Genomic DNA, 20,088 nt, shown 5'->3' on the forward strand with positions numbered 1-20,088 from the left:
GGACGAGAACTGAGGATAAGCATAAAAGTTTACTGAATGACCTAGAAACTCAGGATAACAGGAAATCTGATAACACAAGCTTATTTAGGTCTTGGGCTAGTGTTGCTGTAACCAAGAGCAGAAGAAGATTGGACTGTTGGTACTTCTTGGATTTCGCAAAGGAGATTGAAGATGAAAATACATTATGTTGTTTGACAAAAAGGTTTGTAAGTTCTAAAGAGAGATGTAAGTTGGGAAAGGATGGAATTTAATAAGTTGAAGGTAAAGTGATTTGAGAATTCTGTCTACACACACTGCAGTGTTTTCTTGTATCCTTCAGTTTTCACATCTTGTTTTTAAGAAAGGCTTGGATATTCAATGTTTACTCTGTAAATGCAGAACTCATTGGGCCTGTGAATCTTTCAGATTCTTCCTGTATTTAAAAAGGGAAGGAGACATGAAACAAGTAACTATAGGCCAGGTAGGTTGTCAGGAAAAAGTTAGGGTCTCTTTATAAAGGCTATAATAGTAGACCGTTTAGAAGTATGACAAAGCAGAGTCAGTATGGCTTCATGGAGGGGAAATTATACCTAGCAAATTTACTAAAATTCTTTGAGGAAGTAACAAGCCATATAGAAGAAAGGGGAAGCAGTGGATGTAATATATTTGGATTTTTGGAAGGTATTTGATAAGATACCTCAAATTAGGCATGGTGTTGGAAGTAGTATATTAGCATGGATAGGAGAATGACTAACTAATAGAAAGCAGAAAATTGGGATAAGGGGGCATTTTCAGGATGGCAACCTGTAACCAGTTGTGTGCCATGAAGATCACTGCTAGGGCTGAGTTATTTACTATATGTGTTAATGATTTGGATGTGGAAAGTGAGTGTTCAATAGCCAAGTTTGTGACTGACACAGAAATAGGTGAGAAGGGAAACAGTGAACAGAGGAACATAGAAAAGCTAAGTGAGTGAGCAAAAAGCTTCACAGATGGGCTACAGAGTAAAGTGAAATGTGAGGCTTTGTATTTGTCAGAAAGAACGGAGGAACTGAATGTTATTTAAATGGAGAAAGATTGTAGAAAGGTTTGGGAGTCCTTGTCCAAGCATCACAAAAAGCTGCCATCCAAGTTCATTGGGTAGTAGATAAGGCAAATGGAAAATTGGCCTTTATTTCAAAGGCAATGGAGTTTTAAAGGATGGAAGTTTTATAAAACTGTACAAGGCAGTAGTCAGATCACAGCTGGAACACTGAATAGCTTTTGGGACCCTTATCCAAGGAAGGATATGCAGGCATTAGAGGCAATCCAGAGAAGATTCACTAGACTGATACTAGGTATGGAGGGACTGTTTTATGAGGAGATGTTGAGTAGATTGGATTGCACTTGTAGGAATACAGAAGTACGAGAGGTGATCTTTTGACATATACAAGATTCGTATAGGATTTGACAGGTAAATGTGGAAAGGTTATTTCCACTAGTGGGAGCATCCAGGACTAGAAGGCATGATCTCAGAATAAGGGGTTACACATTTAAGACACAAGGACGAATATCTTCTCTGAGGGTTGTGAGTGTGGGAAATTCTTTAACATAGAGGGTGGTTGAGGTTGGGTCATTAGGTATATTCAAGGCTGAGATAGAGAGAACTCTGACTGTTAGTTGCTGTGCTGTGATTCCTTCAGGAAACTTGTTGGCGGAAAAGATTGTTGCCTGTGATACCTTGCAAGTGAATAGGTGACAAACTCACTGCATCGGCTCACACATGATGTTTAGTCGATTCACCAAGGTTGTTAAAAATCCATGCAAGGTTCTCGGAACTCCGCTCCAAAATAAAGTCAGAGAATGGGAGACTATCACTTGGAAAGAATCAAACCATTCAAATCGCTTTCTAATGGATGTGATGCAAAAATATTCTTGACTTCTTAGGTGACCTTAGTATTTCAGCTGATCGACTAAGTGAGAAGCACTCTCCCAATGATTTTGCACTGTGGAAAGCCTCCAAGCCCGGAGAACCATCTTGGGATTCACCCTGGGGAAAGGTGAGGAGAAAGCATTGATCCTGCACGCTTCGTTGCTCAGTTACATGGTCAAGTTGGAGATTGAATGTCAAAATCCAACCATATTTTTTAAAATGAAGTTCAGTTGACAAAGGAATTTGAATTTTAAAATGACCTTAGAATACTCCACCCCGTGTGTGGCGACTAACAATCCACCAGGTTCAGGTCTAGAGAGACAACTAAAATATGTCACCAAACATTGTCATACTTTTCATTCCACAATTCCCCGACAACTGTTCCAATGTAATTATCCAGGATTAACATACGAAATAATACAACATGGTAAGGTGTTATTTGGTGCATCATGCTTTCTATCCGAAGAGCTATCCAATTAATCCTACTATCCTGCTCTTCCCTACAACCTTGTAAGTTATTGTCTTCAAATATTTTACCTAGTTTTTAAAAATGGCTTTGAACCTGCTTGAAGGTTGTTTAAGCATTACAACCAGATTCTTGTAATTTTTTGTATCCAAAGATTCTTTGCCTTTAGTCTTTTTGCGTTTTGACTTAAATCTGTGTCCTCTGGTTACCAATCATTCTGTCATTGGAAACAGTTGTCCTTAATTATTTTATCACATGTATTTCTGGTTTGAAACTTATGCACTGAATCTGCTTTAAATTTCTCTGTTCTGAAGTGGACAACTTCAGCTTTGCTCCACATAATTAAGTTGCTAGTCCCAATAAGTCACTTCTACATTCTTGTCAAGGCCTTGACATTGCTCAACAATTTTGATACCCTGAAAAAAAAAACTACTCCAGATGATACCTAACCTATGTGTCACAAAGGTTCTGCAAAACTTCTTGGCTTCTGTACCACTTTCTTTATTAATAGAGTTAAGCATTCCTTATTCTTTATTTTTAACAAGCTTTGTCAACTTGTACTATCACCTTTTTAAATGTTTCTTCTCTCCACCTCCAGGGTTCTCTGTTCTGTACCCTCTTTTAAAATTGTACAACCTAATTCATACTGCTGCTGTTTCTTCTTAAAAATATATCAGCTCCCATTTCTATGCATTAAATTCCATCTGCATGTAAGCATGTACCTTTTTCATTTGCTGTTTTGAAGCAGGAATCAGGCCTCAATGACCAGTCATTCAGGCCACCCTCTCCCCATCATTCAAAATACAGGAGAAATTAAAAGAAACTGTTAACATACAGTCAAAACTCCATGGCACCTTGTGCTACTATGGACCCGGAATCTCTTCTGGCGACCCACAGATTGAGATCCCCTTGTCTCCCTACTTTGAAGTATGTTACTGGCTTCCTTGCTTTTTACTACATTTGAATTCTTTTTTTGACATACATAAACTTCAAAATTATTATCAAGTCTACTTAATTAGCATCATCTGAGGAAGGTTCACCGGACTCGAAAAGTTAACTCTGATTTTCTCTTCACTGACTTCTAGACCTGCTGAACTTTCCCAGCAACTTCTGTTTTTGTCCCTACTTATGTGCCAATAAAAGTAGCGGTGTAATGGTAACCACAGGGGAAGGACATTCTCTGCTTTCTGTCTGATATGTAATTTTGTATGCATACTGCCACTGTCACTGAAATCACAGTGACTTTATATTTGTTTACAACTCTGTGATGCAGTATTTGGCAATGTCCTATTGGAAGTCCATAAATAAATTACTTACCGTATCCTTTTTGAACTACTTCTAGTTCTTTATCACATTTATAAACACACATTTTGTCTTTAACACCTGTACTTCGAATATTTTTTGGCCCATAGTCAAAGTACTGATTACCTTTGCCACAAGTTATTGTCTCTAAAATTTTCCCATCACTGCCATTAGGCTGCCAAATCGTGGATTTATCTCTCTTCCCTGAGTCATCTTTCTATCTATAAGCATCTGCTCGTGTACTTGCTATGTCATTGATAATAGCAATTTGTAATATTTATTGTTGATTCCTCTCCAATTTCCTGTTCATGCCTGTCCTGACAGGGCCGTCCTGGGTGGCACATTGAATGCTCGGCGATGGCTGGGAGCATCCTAGGAGAGTCCATGGACATCCATGGTGGAGGATTTGACCTACGATTCCCTCATCATGACAATGAATTGGCCCAGTCTGAGGTACAATCGCAACTTCTATCATTGTTGTGCTCCTAAGATGCTGCTTGGCCTGCTGTGTTCATCCGGCTCCACACTTTGTTATCTCTAATTTCTGTCATTGTTGCTTGCTCACTTTTTAAAAGCATAAACTCATGAATATTCCCTGTGGAATCAAGCACAGACCTAAATTATTAAATTAGCCTTGGTGAGCACTGTCAGGCTGAGCCAACTGGGTATGACAAGTGAGATCCACCGCATGGATTTTTTTTTGTTTAAAATAAAACTTTTGAATATTTGAAGGGCCCGTGAAATTAATTTGGTGCAGTTTCAAAACATTTCTGAAGTCATGCTATTGTGTTCACACTTTCAGAGAAGCCACAGAACAGCTTGTGTAAAAATATAGTGCGGGTGTGCTTCAAAGGTTTTTCCCGGAGCTTGATGCCAACCTGTATTCTGACAATGTAGAAAGAGCTGCAGCGTGTGTATGGATTGAACTGAGAGTACTTTTGTACTAACAGCATGGAGGGAGCTTCATTCTGAATCTCGTCCCAGGCTTTACTTAAAGCCTGATGCTGATTCCTGATGCCCAGTAAGCAGAGTGTTCGATTACATAGCACTGAAATTCATCAACTTGAGGGCAAATTTGAAATCTTTGTAAAGTAAGCATGAGAGAAAATGCCTGAGTGGTTTTGGCTTCAATATAGCCTCTTTCTCTGATGCAAGTTGAATTCAAAGTTCTGGCTGTGGACATTGGATGTGGATGGTATCATAGTATTTAGTTGTTGTTGTCATGTTACAAACTTCTTATTTTAGTACTCCCCCATCATCTTCTCCCCACAGGCTTATTTTGAAAATGATCACTGGGTTCGATACTTCCTCCATACTGGACACCTGACGATAGCAGGTTGCAAGATGTCAAAATCTTTAAAAAATTTTATAACTATCAAAGATGCACTGAATGCAAATACAGGTAATCAAAGTCCATTGCCTCAATCATTGTAACTCGTTTGGTCTCTCCAGCAACAAATAGAACTGTTCAATCTTATCTTCAAGACAGCTCCCTTGGCAGCTGTTGTGGGCTAAATCGAGAGTTTTGTACGCTGTTTTGCAAATGTGCTTTCTGACTATATTGGGTGCTAATCAAGCAAACTTGTGTTCACGTAATAGATCAGCACTTCAACATCTTTGAAACTTGCTAACATAAGTGCATAGGAGCAATACCATGTGCACCCCTCCAAACTGCGTGCTGTTCTGACTTGAACCTACTTTCCAGTTCCTTCTGGAGCTCCATTTCTGACAGCACCAAGGGTGTTTTCACCCAACATGGACTGTAGTAAAAACCAAAAGAACTGTAGATGTCCTCACATACCACCCCACCAACCTCCAAATACAACTCATCATCCTTCGACATTTCCGCCATCTACAATCCAATCCCACCACTAAAGCCATTTTCCCAACCCCACCCTTGTCTGCCTTCTGGAGAGACCACTCTCTCCATGACTCCCTTGTCCGCTCCGTACTTCCCTCCAAACCCACCACACCCGGCACTTTCCCCTGCAACCGCAGGAAGTGCTACACTTGCCCCCACACCACCACCCTCACCCCCATCCCAGGCCCCAAGATGACTTTCCACATAAAGCAGATGTTTACCTGCACGTCCACCAATGCATTGTACTGCACCCGCTGTACCCGGTGTGGCTACCTCTACATTGGGGAAACCAAGCGGAGGCTTGGGGACTGCTTTGCAGGACACCTACACTTGCTTCGCAATAAACAACTGCACCTCCCAGTTGTAAACCATTTCAACTCCCCCTCCCATTCCTTCGATGACATGTCCACCCTGGGCCTCCTGCTGTGCCATAATGATGCCACTTGTAGGCTGCAGGAACAGCAACTCATATTCCGCTTGGGAACCCTGCAGCCCAATGGTATCAATGTGGATTTCACAAGCTTCAAAATCTCTCCTCCCCCTACTGCATCCCAAAACCAGCCCAGCTTGTCCCGCCTCCCTAACCTGTTCTTCCTCTCACCTATCCCCACCTGCCACCTCAAGCCACACCTCCATTTCCTACTTCCCAACCTCATCCTGCCCTGTTGACCTGTCTGTCCTCCCCGGACTGACCTATCCCCTCCCCTCCTCTCCACCTATCTTCTCCTCTATCCAACTCCGGTCCGCCTCCCCCTCTCTCCCTATTTATTTCAGAATCTTCTCCCGATCCCCCTTTTCTGATGAAGGGTCTAGGCCCGAAACGTCAGCTTTTGTGCTCCTAAGATGCTGCTTGGCCTGCTGTGTTCATCCAGCTCCACACTTTGTTATCTTGGATTCTCCAGCATGTGCAGTTCCCATTATCTCAGAACTGCAGATCCTGTATTTTTTTAACATTTCGGTTCCAGTGATCCTTCCTCAAAACAGATGGTGGTTGGGAAAACGTCAGTTGCTCCTACGCACTTACGTTAGTAAGTTTCAAAATCGTTGAAAAGTGCTGATCTATTACATGAACATAAGTTTGCTTGGTTAGCATCCAGTGTATGCATGTAGTAGTACTAGAAGATGGCTCAGTGGTGCTCTCTCAAAGTTGCCCTTGTCAGTGAAGCCTAGATCCCATGATCTCACATATAAAAATACAGTGTTGTGACTTTCTTCCGGGTGCTTTCAAGTTGCTGGTCAATATTTGCTGTTAAGACTCGTGTGTGTAATGACTTGAGCAAAGTCGCAGGGAGTATCAAGGATGTTGAAATCGGAACAGAATAACATCTTTGGAAGGGATACCATTGTTGAGGGAACACAAAAATATGCCAGTAGGCAGTGCAGGCTCTTTGTAAATATTATGTTACCGGCATATTTGATTTATTCACGGGTGATGTGTAACTTGGTAAAATTATGGGGTAAGCTGCTGTTAAATTCCCCATAAAAGTCGAAATAATTTAAGAGAAGCTCTTGATAAAATTATAAGTTCTTGTTTTGTAACTGGCTTGTACTTGTCAATCTGGTGTCTTTGATTCTCTGCTGTTGTGGTGTGACTGGTGCCATTTGCTTGTAGGTCGACAGCTGCGCTTGGCGTTTCTCATGCACTCTTGGAAGGACACACTGGATTATTCCAGCAATACCATGGAGTCAGCTGTTCAGTATGAAAAGTTCTTAAATGTAAGCTGGTCTTGTGCTTCCTCACCTGTTTGTAAAATACGTACATGAATCAAGCTCTCACCTGGTAGGTATCATCTTGGGAATCGCAGGCTTTTTCAATAAGAGTTCAAGGCTAGGTATCAAACCATTCTGAGTCAGATGAAGCACAGGCTGAGAGCAAAGTCCTCATTACACCCTTCTGTTGATTGTATCTGACTATACAGAACAAACCTTTAATATGTGGCTCCACTGAGTTGCCTTCAAAATTCCTTCGAGGATAAATGCATGCAACACAGGTGGCTAGGCTAGCACTCTGCCTCAGTGTTTCGTAGGCAATTGACATGCTAATAGAACATAGAACTGAACAGCCCGCAGCGCTGTGTTAAACGTGACACCAAATTAATCCCTTCTGCCTGCCTTGGCCCATATTTCTCCATTCCTTCCATCTTCATGTGAGGAAGGTTCCTGGGAGGCTGAAGGCAAGTTGTAGTCCATGAGCTGAAACAGCATAAATGGATGAGCAATGGATGAACATCCCAGACAATCTGCGCAACAGTAACGACCCAAACTCACCATTCTGTTTACAGGTGGTTTTGGTCTGGAATGCACATGCAAGATCAATACTTAAGGTGTGGGTAATGTGGCCAGAGAAAGAAGTTATGGCACGGAAAGGGCCAATCAGCCTATCATGTATGCAGCTAACAACCCATTTTAATCTACCTTTCAGAACCTGGTCCATAGCCTTAGAAACTTCAAATGCAACTTCATGTACCTTTTTAAGTAAAGTTGAGAGTTTCTGCTTCTGCATCTGAACCCAGGCAATAATATACAGACATGCGTCATATCTGGGTGGAAAGGTTTTTCTTCATGTCCCCTCCAATCCCTGTAATGATCACCTCAAATTTGAGCTCCTGGTTAATGATTTCTCTGCTAGCAGAAACTGACCTTCCCTGTCCAGTCCATAAAAGTTCCTCATTATTTTGTGCATCTCAATATAAGTCATCCCTTAGTCTCCCTCAGGAAACCAACCCTAGCCTAATTATTCTTTCCTCATTCCTGCAATTCTCAAGGCCCAGCAATATTTTTGTAAGCCTCCTCCCCTATGTTTCCACCACAATTATGTTCTTCCTGTAACGTGATGAGCAGACCTGTACATAAAGTTTGAACTATGGCTTAAGCAGCATTTTATCCAGCATAATATCCCTGCTTTTGTATTCGATGGCTATCTCAAAAAGGAAAGGATTCCACATGCTTTCTTTACCACCTTATCCACCTGCCCTGCCACCTCCCAGGACCTGTGGACGCACATTCCAAGGTCTTTCATTCCCTCTTCGTTACGTAATCCTGTGTTTTGTTTGCCCTCCCTGAATACATTACCTCACATTTCTCCAAATTCTGTTTGCTTGTTTTTCATTCCCTTGCCTAAACTATTGATATCAATGTGAGGTTAGCATAAAATGTAGGAGCAGAATAAGCCATTTGGCCCTTTGAGTCCGCTGCAACATTCAAAGGGATCATGGCTGATCTGATAATCGTCAATCCCACTTTCTTGCTACTTTTCCCCAAAACTGCAGATTCTGTCACTGATTAGAAGTCTGTCTGTCTCACCCTTGATTATGCTTACCATCCCAAACTTTACAGCTGTCTGCAGTGTAGAATTACATAGATGACTATGTTACGAGAGAAAGAAATCCTGCTCCACTGTCCTCAAAGGATGAAACCTTACTCTGAGATTATACCACTCTCCAAGACTCTCCCACAGGTGGAAGCAACCTCTCGGCATCTACACTGTCAAGACCCCTAAGAATCTTTATATATTTCAATAACGTCAGCTCTCAGCTCTTCATTAACAACTATCTGCCGAGATATGTCATCTGCATATTTTCCAATAATGCCTCTGACATTCAAATCTAAATAAATAATATGTACAACAAACAGCGAGGGACTGAGCCCTGAAGAATTCCACTGGAGACCACTTTATATTCACAAAATCTGTAACCCTTGGTTTTCTATTGGTGAGCCAATTTTGGATCCTTTTTTCCCTGTCCCCTTTCATCCAAAGACTTTTACTCTTCTGACCAGTCTGCCATATGACGTCTTGTCAAATCCTTACTGAAATCTATTGGACAACATCCACTGCACTACTTATAATTCATTCTTTGTTACTTGTTTTAAAAATCACTAAATTAGTAAAAATTTTGCTGAACAAAACCATGCTGCCTATCCCTGATTTGATCCATGACTTGCTAAGTGACAGTTTATTCTGTCTCTAAGAATTGATTTTTCTAATAATTTTCCCCCTACCACTGTTGAACTGACTGGCCTATAATTCTTTGACCTATCTTGGTACTCCTTTTAAACAATGGTGCAATGTTTGCAGACCTCCAGTTCTCTGGTACCTCTTCTTTATCTCAGAAGGATTCAGAAATGATCCTTGAGCATCCATTATTTTGTCCCTCATTTCCCCTTGCAGCCAGGGATACAGTCCTTTCAGCCTGGTCATTTATTCACCTTAAAGGACGTTAGTCCCTCTAATCTTCGTCTTGCATTCTGTTAATATTTCATGTTCCTCTTTAACTAGGATTTCTGCATTGTCTTGTCACCTTTCTTAAGATGGACAAAATGTAAATTAAGAACCCAAGCCTCATCCTTCTCCATCCACACGTAAGCTATTTTGTGCATCTCTTACACTTTTGTCAGTTATTCTTTTGCTCATAATGTACTGGTAAACCATCGTTGAGTTTTTCTTGAGTTTACTTGCCCATATTCCCTCTTTGCTTTCCTAATTTTTAAAAATTCACCCCTCTGCTTTCTACAGTACTAGGTTTTTAAAATGACTGTCATGAGCTTTCTTTTTCAACTTTATCTTATCCCATCCTATGCAGGCGGCACAGTGGCTCAGTGATTAGCACGCAGCCTCACAGTGCCAGGGACCTGGGTTCAATTCCACCCTTGGGCGACTGTCTGTGTGGAGTTTGCACGTTCTCCCAATACCTGTGTGGGTTTCCTCCAGGTGCTCCGGTTTCCTCCAATAGTCCAAAGATGTGTAGGGTAGGTGGATTGGCCATGCTAAATTACCTGTAGTATTCAGGGATGTGTAGATTAGAGGGATGGGTCTGGCTGGGATGCTCTGAGTGTCAGTGTGGACTTGTTGAGCCGAAGGGCCTGTTTCCGTACTGTAGGGATTCTGTCCTATTCTATATTCTGGATAAGCAGGGAGCTGTAGATTTGGAAGTACAGTACTTTTTATGGGTCATGTACTCTTGCTGTTGAATGCCTCCCACTGATTTTCCTTCAAATACTTGTATCTAGTTCACCTTTGCCAGATCACCTCTGAGCTTTGTAAAATGTGTTTTTTATTCCTAATTTAGAACTTTTACTCCTGTTCTATCTTCGGCCTTTTCCATAATGATGTTAAATCTACCTGTAATATGGTCCCAGTCTTCAAAATGGAGATCCACTGCTACTTCATCCACTTATCCAGCCTCCTTTCCTTTCCTAAAACTAAATCTAAAATTGTACCCCTTGAGATTTGGATTTGTTACATGCTCATCACAAAAGTTCTCTTGAATGCTGTTCAAGAATTTTGTGCCCTCTGTTCCTTTCATGATGTTCATGTCCCAGTTGACATTAGGATGGTTGAAACCCCGCCCTGTCGTTTGTGCACTCATAAATATTCCTATATATTTGTATGTACATTCTTCTACTTCCCTCCCATTATTTGGGGGCCTATAGTACACTTTGAGCGGTGTGGATGCCCCTTTTTTATTTCTGAGGTCAACCTATATGGCCTAATTTGATGATTTACAGCTGTGATTGCTACATCTCCAATGGCAACCTGTGGTGTAGTGTTAGTCTCTGCCTGAGCCACGAGGCCTAGGTTCAAGCTCCTCCTGCTCCACAAGTGTGTCATACAGTGACTTGAACAGGTTAGCTAAAAATACCTGCTACACCCCTCGCTGTTTTTATGTTCTCCTCTAACCTGTCATAAAACCACTATATCCAGGGATATTCTTTAAGCCAAGTTATCATTATATCAATCATAATAAATCCCTTTTTGTCTGTCTGCTCTCAACTCATTGCTTTGAAGAAGGGTCACTGCTTTCTCTCCACAGATGCTGCCAGACTGCTGAGTTTTTTCCCAGCAATTTCTGACATTGTATCTCAGCTCATTGGATTTATTTGCATGCCCCTTGCAGTTACAATTAAATCTGTAGAACTGCCAAATTATTGTGCTTCCTGTTAATTTCAGACCCCTCACCAACTTTCTGCCTGTTGCAACCTCCTTTTCAATTGGCCCTACCTCAATCTGCCTTCAGATTCCCATTACGCTGCCTAACTAGTTTATACCTTCCCCAACAGTACTAGCAAATCTGTCTGTGAGGATTATTGTTTCAGCATGTTTAGATGTAAATCATCCAAGTCCCCCCTTCCCCATATCCGGTCTGATGGTCTCAGAAATCTGATATTCCCCCGTCCTATACTGGCTTTCCACCCATGTGTTCACTTACTGCCTTCTCCTATTTCTATGATGGGACTGAAAGGGCCTGGGACAGAGGGATGCTTCAGGGTCCAGTGCCCACAGTATTGTGTGCTCCAGGAGGCCTAGTGTTTGGGGTCCAGAGATCAGCCCAGCAACACTCAAGGGCCGTGATTTCTATCCCTGCCCTGAGTAAATCTGAGATTACTGCTTTAGGTGTCCTACTTATCAATAATTTTCCTTGCATCCTAATGTCTGGTTTCAAAACTTTACTCCTTTTTCTACCTAAGTCATTGATGCCAATGTGGACCACAACCTCTGGTTAACGAGATAACAAGGTGTGGAGCTGGATGAACACAACAGGCCAAGCTGCGTCTTAGGAGCAGGAAAGCTGACGCTTCGGGCCTAGGGCACAACCTCTGGTTGTTCTCTTTTTGTGTCCAGAAGTGCTCTTAAACACTCTTCTTCCCTGAATCACCAATCAGCCATGGCATTTTTTTTCCAATCTATTAACTAACACCAGTAAATCACTATGTTTGTAACTGAATAATTTATGTGCATAGCTCATTAAAGAGAGGAAGGGGGGTCTAGATCAAAATTGAATTGGAAGGGGTCTTTGGCTGTTCATCCACTCCAGAAAAATGTACCACAGCTGCTTTAGCATATCCTTGATTCGACACTGGAGGCCACATACCATCCTGCAGTCACATCACAGCTGGCTGTTCACTTGACTAACAAATTTCCTATTGATACTGCACTTCCGGTCTACAGTCCTGCACAACTGGGTGTCACAAACCTGAATCTGATTGCACCATTTTGAGGGATCAATGTCCTCAGCAGTGGGTAAAGCGGAAAACTGATTTTACGGGTGGATTCCTACTTTACCTGCCAGAATCATTTGCAATGCATGGTAGTCACCCATTCCCTTTCTGCCTTTATGCTCCTAGACCACACAGCATGGAATTTGGTTTTGTTACAGCTGGTGGCATTACCTTCATTTGTGGTTGTCACTGGTAGTATGCACAAATTTCCACCTACTATAGATCACTTATTCCACAAAACCTGGTTACCGTGTCTGCCTCAGCGTTACTTAATTTATGAGCATTTTAATTTACCTGGCCTTAACGAACCTTACAACTGTTGATAAACTTCAGTAACGACTTAATTATTCACCATCCATTTAACTCTTAATTTTCCTGTGACATCCTTAATTGAATTTCCCAATCCAGTGGAGCTGCAGCTGTCAGAGCCATGTCCCCTGTCATTGCTGTCATGAAGGTAAGTGTGCTGGGCCCAACCTTCTCACCGACAGCAAGTGAGAGTGAATACTTGGATGATTACTTGAAGCGTCATAACATTCAAGGCTGTGGGACTAATGTGGTGTATTTTTGGTGACTCAATGAGCCAAAGAGCCTCTTCTGTTATATGCGATTCTAACGAGAGGTTAGTCAATCAACTTACAGTCTTCCTGTTTTTTCATTCCTAACTACTTTCTTTCGAACTGCCTGTGTCAGGGACACCTCACTTGCCCGTTCCTCTGACTTCTTCTGGCCGCCTGTTTTGAGGTCCTTCTCTCACATGCCCCTCTAATTGTTGTTGATTTTTTTTTGTTGCAAAAGTATCTGAAAGTACACTTGTGACAGTTCCAAGTTGAACATTACAGGGAATGCAATGCGATATAGGTCAGCAAGTGCAGGGATTAAGAGGAAGGTAGGTGTAGGGACCAGTAAATCAGAAAGAAAAGGCAAGCAGAGACAGGTAAACAAACACAATGGTACTAATGGTATCAGAGACAATGGGAACTGCAGATGCTGGAGAATCCAATATAATAAAATGTGTAGCTGGATGAACACAGCAGGCCAAGCAGCATCTCAGGAGCACAAAAGCTGACGTTTCGGCCCTAGACCCTTCATCAGAGATACTAATGGATTATTGTGTGTCTGTTTCAACACAAGGAGTATTACAGGTGGGTAAGGCAGATTATCTTAGAGTCTGGATCAGTCCATGGGACTATGATGCTGTGGCCATTAGAGACTTGATTGAAAGAAGAACAGGACTTGCTGCTCAACAATCCAGGATTTTGTTGTTTTAGACAAGATCAAGAGAAAGGTAAAAGAGGTGGGTGATTTGCATTGCTAATCGGGGAGAAATTTACGTCTGCATTCAAACAGGACATACTGGAGAACTCATTCAGAGGCAATAGTGGTAGAACTCAAAAATAAGATGGGTGCAGTCACTCTGATAGGATTATATTATAGGGTCCCCCAACAGCCACCAAGACATTGAGGAATATATATGTCGGCAGATTATGGAAATGTGCAGTAAAGAGAGTTGTCATAGTGGGTGACTTTAACTTTCCCAACATTTGACTGGGGACTCCCTTCCACCAAGAGGCTTAGACAGGGCAGAATTTAAGTGCCTTCAAAAGGATTTCTTGAAACAGTGTGTGGATAGCCTAACTGGAGGAGGACCCATACTGGACCTTGCTTTGGCTAATTAGCCTGACCAGATGACAGACCTTTCAGTAGGAGAACATCTTGGAAACAGTGATCACAACTCCTTAAGTTTTTAAGATAGCTATGAGTAAGGATAAGTCAGGACCTTTTAGCAAGGTACTGAATTGGGGGAGGGCAAATTTCATCAGTATTAAGCAGGAGCTTGTGGGGAGCTGGTATCAGGCAAGTTCACATTTAACAAGTGGGAATTGTTTAAAGACCTGATGATGAACATTCAGGACCGGCATGTTCCAGTAAGGAGGAAGGACAAAGTTGGCAAAGTTAGGGTCCTTGGATAACAAGGGAGGTTGTGAATTTAGTCAAAAGGGAAAAAAGAAGCATAATTAAGGTTCAGGAAGTTATGAACAGACAGGGCCCATGGGGATTATAAGGAAAGAAGGAAAGTACTCATGCAGGGAATTAGGAGAGCAAGAAAGGACCATGAAATGACCTTGGCAAGTAAGGTTAAAGAGAATCCCAAGGCATTCAATATGTGCATTAAAAACAAGAGGATTAATAGGGAGTAGGTGGGACCACTGAAGGATAAAGGAGAGATCTTGCGCTGGGGGGCAGATGATGTGGATCAAATCCTAAATGAGTACTCTTCATTGGTATTCATCCAGCAAATGATATGGAGGATAGTGCGATTTGCGTGGAGCACACTAATACGTGATAGCATTTTGAGATCAAGGAAGAAATGGTGTTGGGCTTCTTGAAGAGCGTTAAGGTGGTTACGTCTCCAGGGTCCGATAGTATCTACCCCAGGTTGTTGAGAGAGGCCAGAGAGGAGATTGCTGTACCCGTGACCAAGATCTTTGTATCCTCACTACCACTGGAGAGGTCCTGGAGGGCTAGCGAGCAGCTAATGTTGTCCTCTGTTCAAGAAATGGGGATAATCCAGAAAACTATCGACTGGTGAATCTTACATCAGTGTTTGGGAACCTATTAGAGAGAATTTTTAGTGATAGGATTTACGCACATTTTCAAAAACATTGCCTAATTAGGGACAGTTAGCATGGGTTTGTGCAGAGCAGGTTGTGTCTTACTAACTTAATTGGTCACCTTTTTCACCTCTTTGAAAAATTCAGTGAGGGTAGAGCACTGGATGTTGCCTGTGTGGATTTTTGTAAGGCTTTTGACAAGGTGCCTAATGGTAGGCTAGTCTAGAAGATCAAGATGCATGGGATTCACGGTGACTGAGCTCCATGGATTCATAATTGCTTGCCGTAGACGAAAGAGGGTATTGGCGAAAGGGTGTTTTTTCAGGCTGGAGGTTCATGACTATTGGTTTTCCACAGGGATCTATACTGGGACTTCTGCTACTTGTGATATATATAAATGACTTGGATGAAAATGTAGATGGGTGGTTAGTATGTTTACAGATGATACAAAGATCGTTGGAGTTGTGGGTAGCGTAAAACGTTGACAAAGGATGCAGTGGGATATAGATCAATGGTATGTTGTGTTTAATCTGGGTAAGCATGAGGGGCTGCACTTTGAGCAATCAAATGTTAAGGAAAAATATTGACTTAATGTAGGACCATGAACAGCATTGATGTGCAGAGGGATTTTGGCGTTCAGGTCCATAGTTCCCTGAAAGTGGTTACACAAGTAGTTAGGGCGGTAAAGAAGGCGTATGGCATGCTTGCCTTTATTGGTTGGGAAACTGAGTACACAAGTTAGGATATCATGTTGTAACTTTGTAAGACTTTGGTTAGGCCACCCTTAGAATATTGTGTTCAGTTCTGGTTGCCACATAATAGGAAGGATGTAGAGACTTTGGAGAGCATGCAGAATAGGTTTTACCAGGATGCTGCCTGGATTAGAAGGTATGAGCGAGAAGGAGAGGCAAAAAAAACTTGGGATGTTGTCCCTGGAGCGGCACAAGCTGAGGGGGGGGGGGGTGCATTTAGGGTGAGAGGGGAGAAAGTGTTTTTTTTTACCCAGAATGGTAGGAGTCAGGAACTTGCTGCAGAGACAGTGGTGAAGGCAGATTTGATAGGGGCATTTAAAGGATAAACACGTGAATATGCAAGGAATGGAGTGGATATGGGTCATGGGCAAGGAATGGAGGGATATGGGTCACGGGCAGGCAGAATGGAATAGTTTAATTTAGCGTCCAGTTGGCACGAAATCATGGGCCGAAGGGCCCATTCCTATGCTGCACAGTTCTGTTATTTGTATACCATGTTTCTCCATTGAGCATTTCACATTCTTTTGTGTCTGAATCCAACTGCAATACTTGTGACTTTTACTACAGTATATTCATTCTGCAACAAGCATAGAGCACAGGGAGTTTAATAAGTTACCAACCTGTCAGTTCACTATGGCTGAAAAAAACCATACCTTTTTTCTTCAATTACTTCTGCAAAATTGGCCAAGTGCAAACCTAATTATTTGGGAAATCTATTCAGATTGACATTGATAAGCTCATGTTTTTACCTAAGTTTAGGCATGCAACTCCTTACTACTCTGCTAACAGTTGAATGAAGCTAACTGGCCCATAATTCATAGGTAACCTACTTTCCATTGCTGGTGCAGATTCTCTTGTTTACCACTTGTGCCCTTTCGATACAGGTTTGTCAGGTTTCAGGATGCAAACCGTCAAGCTCCAGCGATATGTTTTTGTTTAAATACCATGACTGTTTGATTAATATCCTCCACTCACTACACCTGTTCTAATTGTTCTACACTCCTAATTTCTGCTACCTCATAAAAATTAGATAAAATACTTTTTTAGTATCTTTTTCATTCTGTCCACTAGAAGCTTTATCTATCAATAAGTTGCCTGAGCACTAGTTTGAATTTCTATTCAATATTTAATATGCATGTACAATTGTTCATTGTCATTTACACTTCTTAATTGTTCCCTTTTGTAGCTTCCTTTTCTTATTCTGAGTGCTTCTTATGGTTCTACTTGGAATCCCTGCTAGTAAGCAGTTTGACTGAAACTGCAAAACGACCGTAAGACACGGGAGCAGAAATTAGGCCATTCGACCCATTGAGTCTGGTCTGCCATTCAATCATGGCTGATTAGTTTCTCAAACCCATTTTCCTGATTTCTCCCCATAATCCTTGATCCCCTTGGTAATCGAGAACTGATCTATCTCAGTCTTAAATCTCCTCAGATGACCTGGCCTCCCCAGCCCTCTGTGGCAGTGAATTCCATAGATTCACCACTCTCTAGCTGAAGAGGTTTCTCCTTATCTCTGTTCTAAAAGGTCTTCCCTTTACTCTAAGGCTGTGCCCTTGGGTTCTAGTCTCTCCTACCAATGAAAGCATCTTCCCAACATCCATTCTGTCCAGGCCTTTCAGTATTCTGTAAGTTTAAATTAGATCTCCACTCATCCTTCTAAACCTTATTGAGCATAGACCCAGAGACCTCAAACATTCCTCATATGTTAAACTTTTCATTCATGGGACCATTCTCGTAACCTCCTCTGAACCCACTCAGTGGCCAGTACATATTTCCTGAGATATGGCACCCAAAACTGTGCATAATACTCCAAATGTGGCCTGACCAGAGCCTTATGGAGCCTCAGAAGTACATCCTTGCTTTTATATTCAAGTCCTCTCAAAATAAATGCCAAAGTTGCATTTGCCTTCTTAACTACTGACTCAACCTGCAGGTTTACCTTATGAGAAACTTGGACTAGAACTCCCAAACTTCAGACTTGTGAATTTTCACCCCATTTAGAAAATAGTCCATGCTTCTATTCTTCTAATCAAAATGTATGACCTCACACTTTCCCACGTTGTACTCCATCTGCGACTTTGCCCACTGTCCTAACCTGTCCAAATGCTTCTGCAGCCTCCCCACCTCCTCAATCCAACCTGTCCCTCCACCTATCTTTGTATCATCTGCAAACTTACCAGAATGCCTTCATTTCCTTCCTCTGGATCATTAACGTACAAAGTGAAAAATTGTTGTCCCAACACTGACCCTTGAGGAACACTACTTCTTACTGGCTGCCATCTTGAGAAAGACCCTTTTAACCCTACTGTCTGCTTTCTGCCAGAGAGCCATTCCTCTATCCATGCTAGCACCTTGCCTCTAACACCTAGTGCCTAAGGCACACAGTTTGCAAGGCATACTATGGGTTATTTATTTGTTTCTCTATTTATTTTCCAGGAGTTCTTCTTGAATGTGAAGGATATTTTGCGGAGCCCAACAGATACAACAGGACAGATTGAGAGGTGGCAGGAGCAGGAGTTAACACTCAATAGCCGGTCAGTATCAACTCGTGCATAGAGGACTGCATGGATCTGTACAATGATGCAGTTCGGGGAAGGGCCTTTTGCAATTATATATTGCTGGAAAGGTAAATACAAACAACTACAAGTCTCTTGCCAGGTGATTAAACCATTACATGGTGTGCATTGAACAATATGAACTTGAATATGAGTTTGCTCGCTGAGCTGGAAGGTTAGTTTTCAGAGGTTTCGTCACCATTCTAGGTAACATCATCAGTGAGCCTCTGACGAAGCGCTGGTGTTATGTCCCGCTTTCTATTTATCTGGTTAGGTTTCCTTGGGTCGGTGATGTCATTTCCTGTTCTTTTTCTCAGAGGATGGTCGATGGGCTCCAAATCAATGTGTTCGTTGATGGAGTTCCGGTTGGAATGTCATACTTCTAGGAATTCTCGTGCATGTCTCTGTTTGGCTTGTCCGCGGATGGCTGTGTTGTCCCAATCAAAGTGGTGTCCTTCCTCATCTGTATGTAAGGATACTAGTGATAGTGAGTCATGTCGTTTTGTGGCGAGTTGATGTTCATGTATCCATTAATAATATCCTTACTGGCATAAAAGAGGAGGAAAACAATAACAAACTGCCATTCCTAGATGTCACAGTAGAGCGAACAGTCAATGGGGAACTTCAAACCAGCGTCTGCAGGAAAACAACACATACGGACCAAATACTGAACTACAGGAGCAACCATCCCAACACCCACAAACAAAGCTGCATTAGAACATTATTCCAACGAGCCACCACAAAGTGCAGCACAGAGGAACTACGAAGAGCAGAAGAAAATCACCTATACAGCGTATTCAAAAAGAACGGGTACCCAATGAACACAGTCCGCCGATTTCTCAGCAACAAACCCAAACAGACAAAACAGGCCCAGAAACCATAACCACACTCCCCTACATCAAAGACATTTCAGAAATGACTGCCAGACTACTCGGACCTCTTGGCATCATGGTAGCCCACGAACCCACCAACACACTAAAACAGCAGCTAATGAACTTAAAAGACCCTATACAGACAACAAGCAAAACGAACATCATTTACAAAATACCTTGCAAGAACTGTGACAAACTCTACATTGGACAAACAGGCAGAAAGCTAGCCAGCAGGATACATGAACATCAACTAGCCATAAAACGACATGACCCACTATCACTAGTATGCTTACATACAGATGAGGAAGGACACCACTTTGATTGGGACAACACATCCATCCTAGGACAAGCCAAATAGAGACACACAGGAGAATTCCTAGAAGCATGGCATTCCAACTGGAATTCCATCAACAAACACATTGATTTGGAGCCAATCTACCATCGTCTGAGAAAATGAACACAAATGACATCACCAACACAGGAAATGACATCACCAACCCAAGGAAAGCTAGACAGATAAATAGAAAGTGGGACATAACACCAGCGCTTCATCGGAGGCTCACTGATGATGTTACCTAGAATGGTGACGAAACGTCTGAAAACTAACCTTACAGCTCAGCGAGCAAACTTAGATCCAGAAACTCAACCTGAGCTACAAATCTTCTCAGAACCCACTTGAATATGAATATGTCAGTTTGAATTTTGGTTTTGCTGATCTCAGCAAGGGTCATAATTAAACTTAGTGATCCTGCATTTCATGTATTATAGAATATTA

The 20,088-nt window shown here is 41.9% G+C and overlaps 1 protein-coding gene across 4 annotated transcripts in view; it reads left to right on the forward strand.

The window, feature by feature from the left end:
• Nucleotides 1-20,088, forward strand: part of cars1 (cysteinyl-tRNA synthetase 1) — a 75,846-nt gene that overhangs the window by 27,669 nt on the left and 28,089 nt on the right. For all 4 annotated transcript variants that reach the window (XM_048545290.1, XM_048545292.2, XM_048545293.1 and 1 more), the window contains 5 exons: nt 1,906-2,018; nt 3,984-4,112; nt 4,932-5,061; nt 7,133-7,236; nt 18,323-18,420. In XM_048545290.1, the coding sequence (XP_048401247.1) occupies nt 1,906-2,018; nt 3,984-4,112; nt 4,932-5,061; nt 7,133-7,236; nt 18,323-18,420 (574 nt within the window). The remainder of the gene's footprint in view (nt 1-1,905; nt 2,019-3,983; nt 4,113-4,931; nt 5,062-7,132; nt 7,237-18,322; nt 18,421-20,088) is intronic.

Source organism: Stegostoma tigrinum, chromosome 17 (genome assembly GCF_030684315.1).
Source record: "Stegostoma tigrinum isolate sSteTig4 chromosome 17, sSteTig4.hap1, whole genome shotgun sequence".
Lineage (NCBI taxonomy): Eukaryota > Metazoa > Chordata > Chondrichthyes > Orectolobiformes > Stegostomatidae > Stegostoma > Stegostoma tigrinum.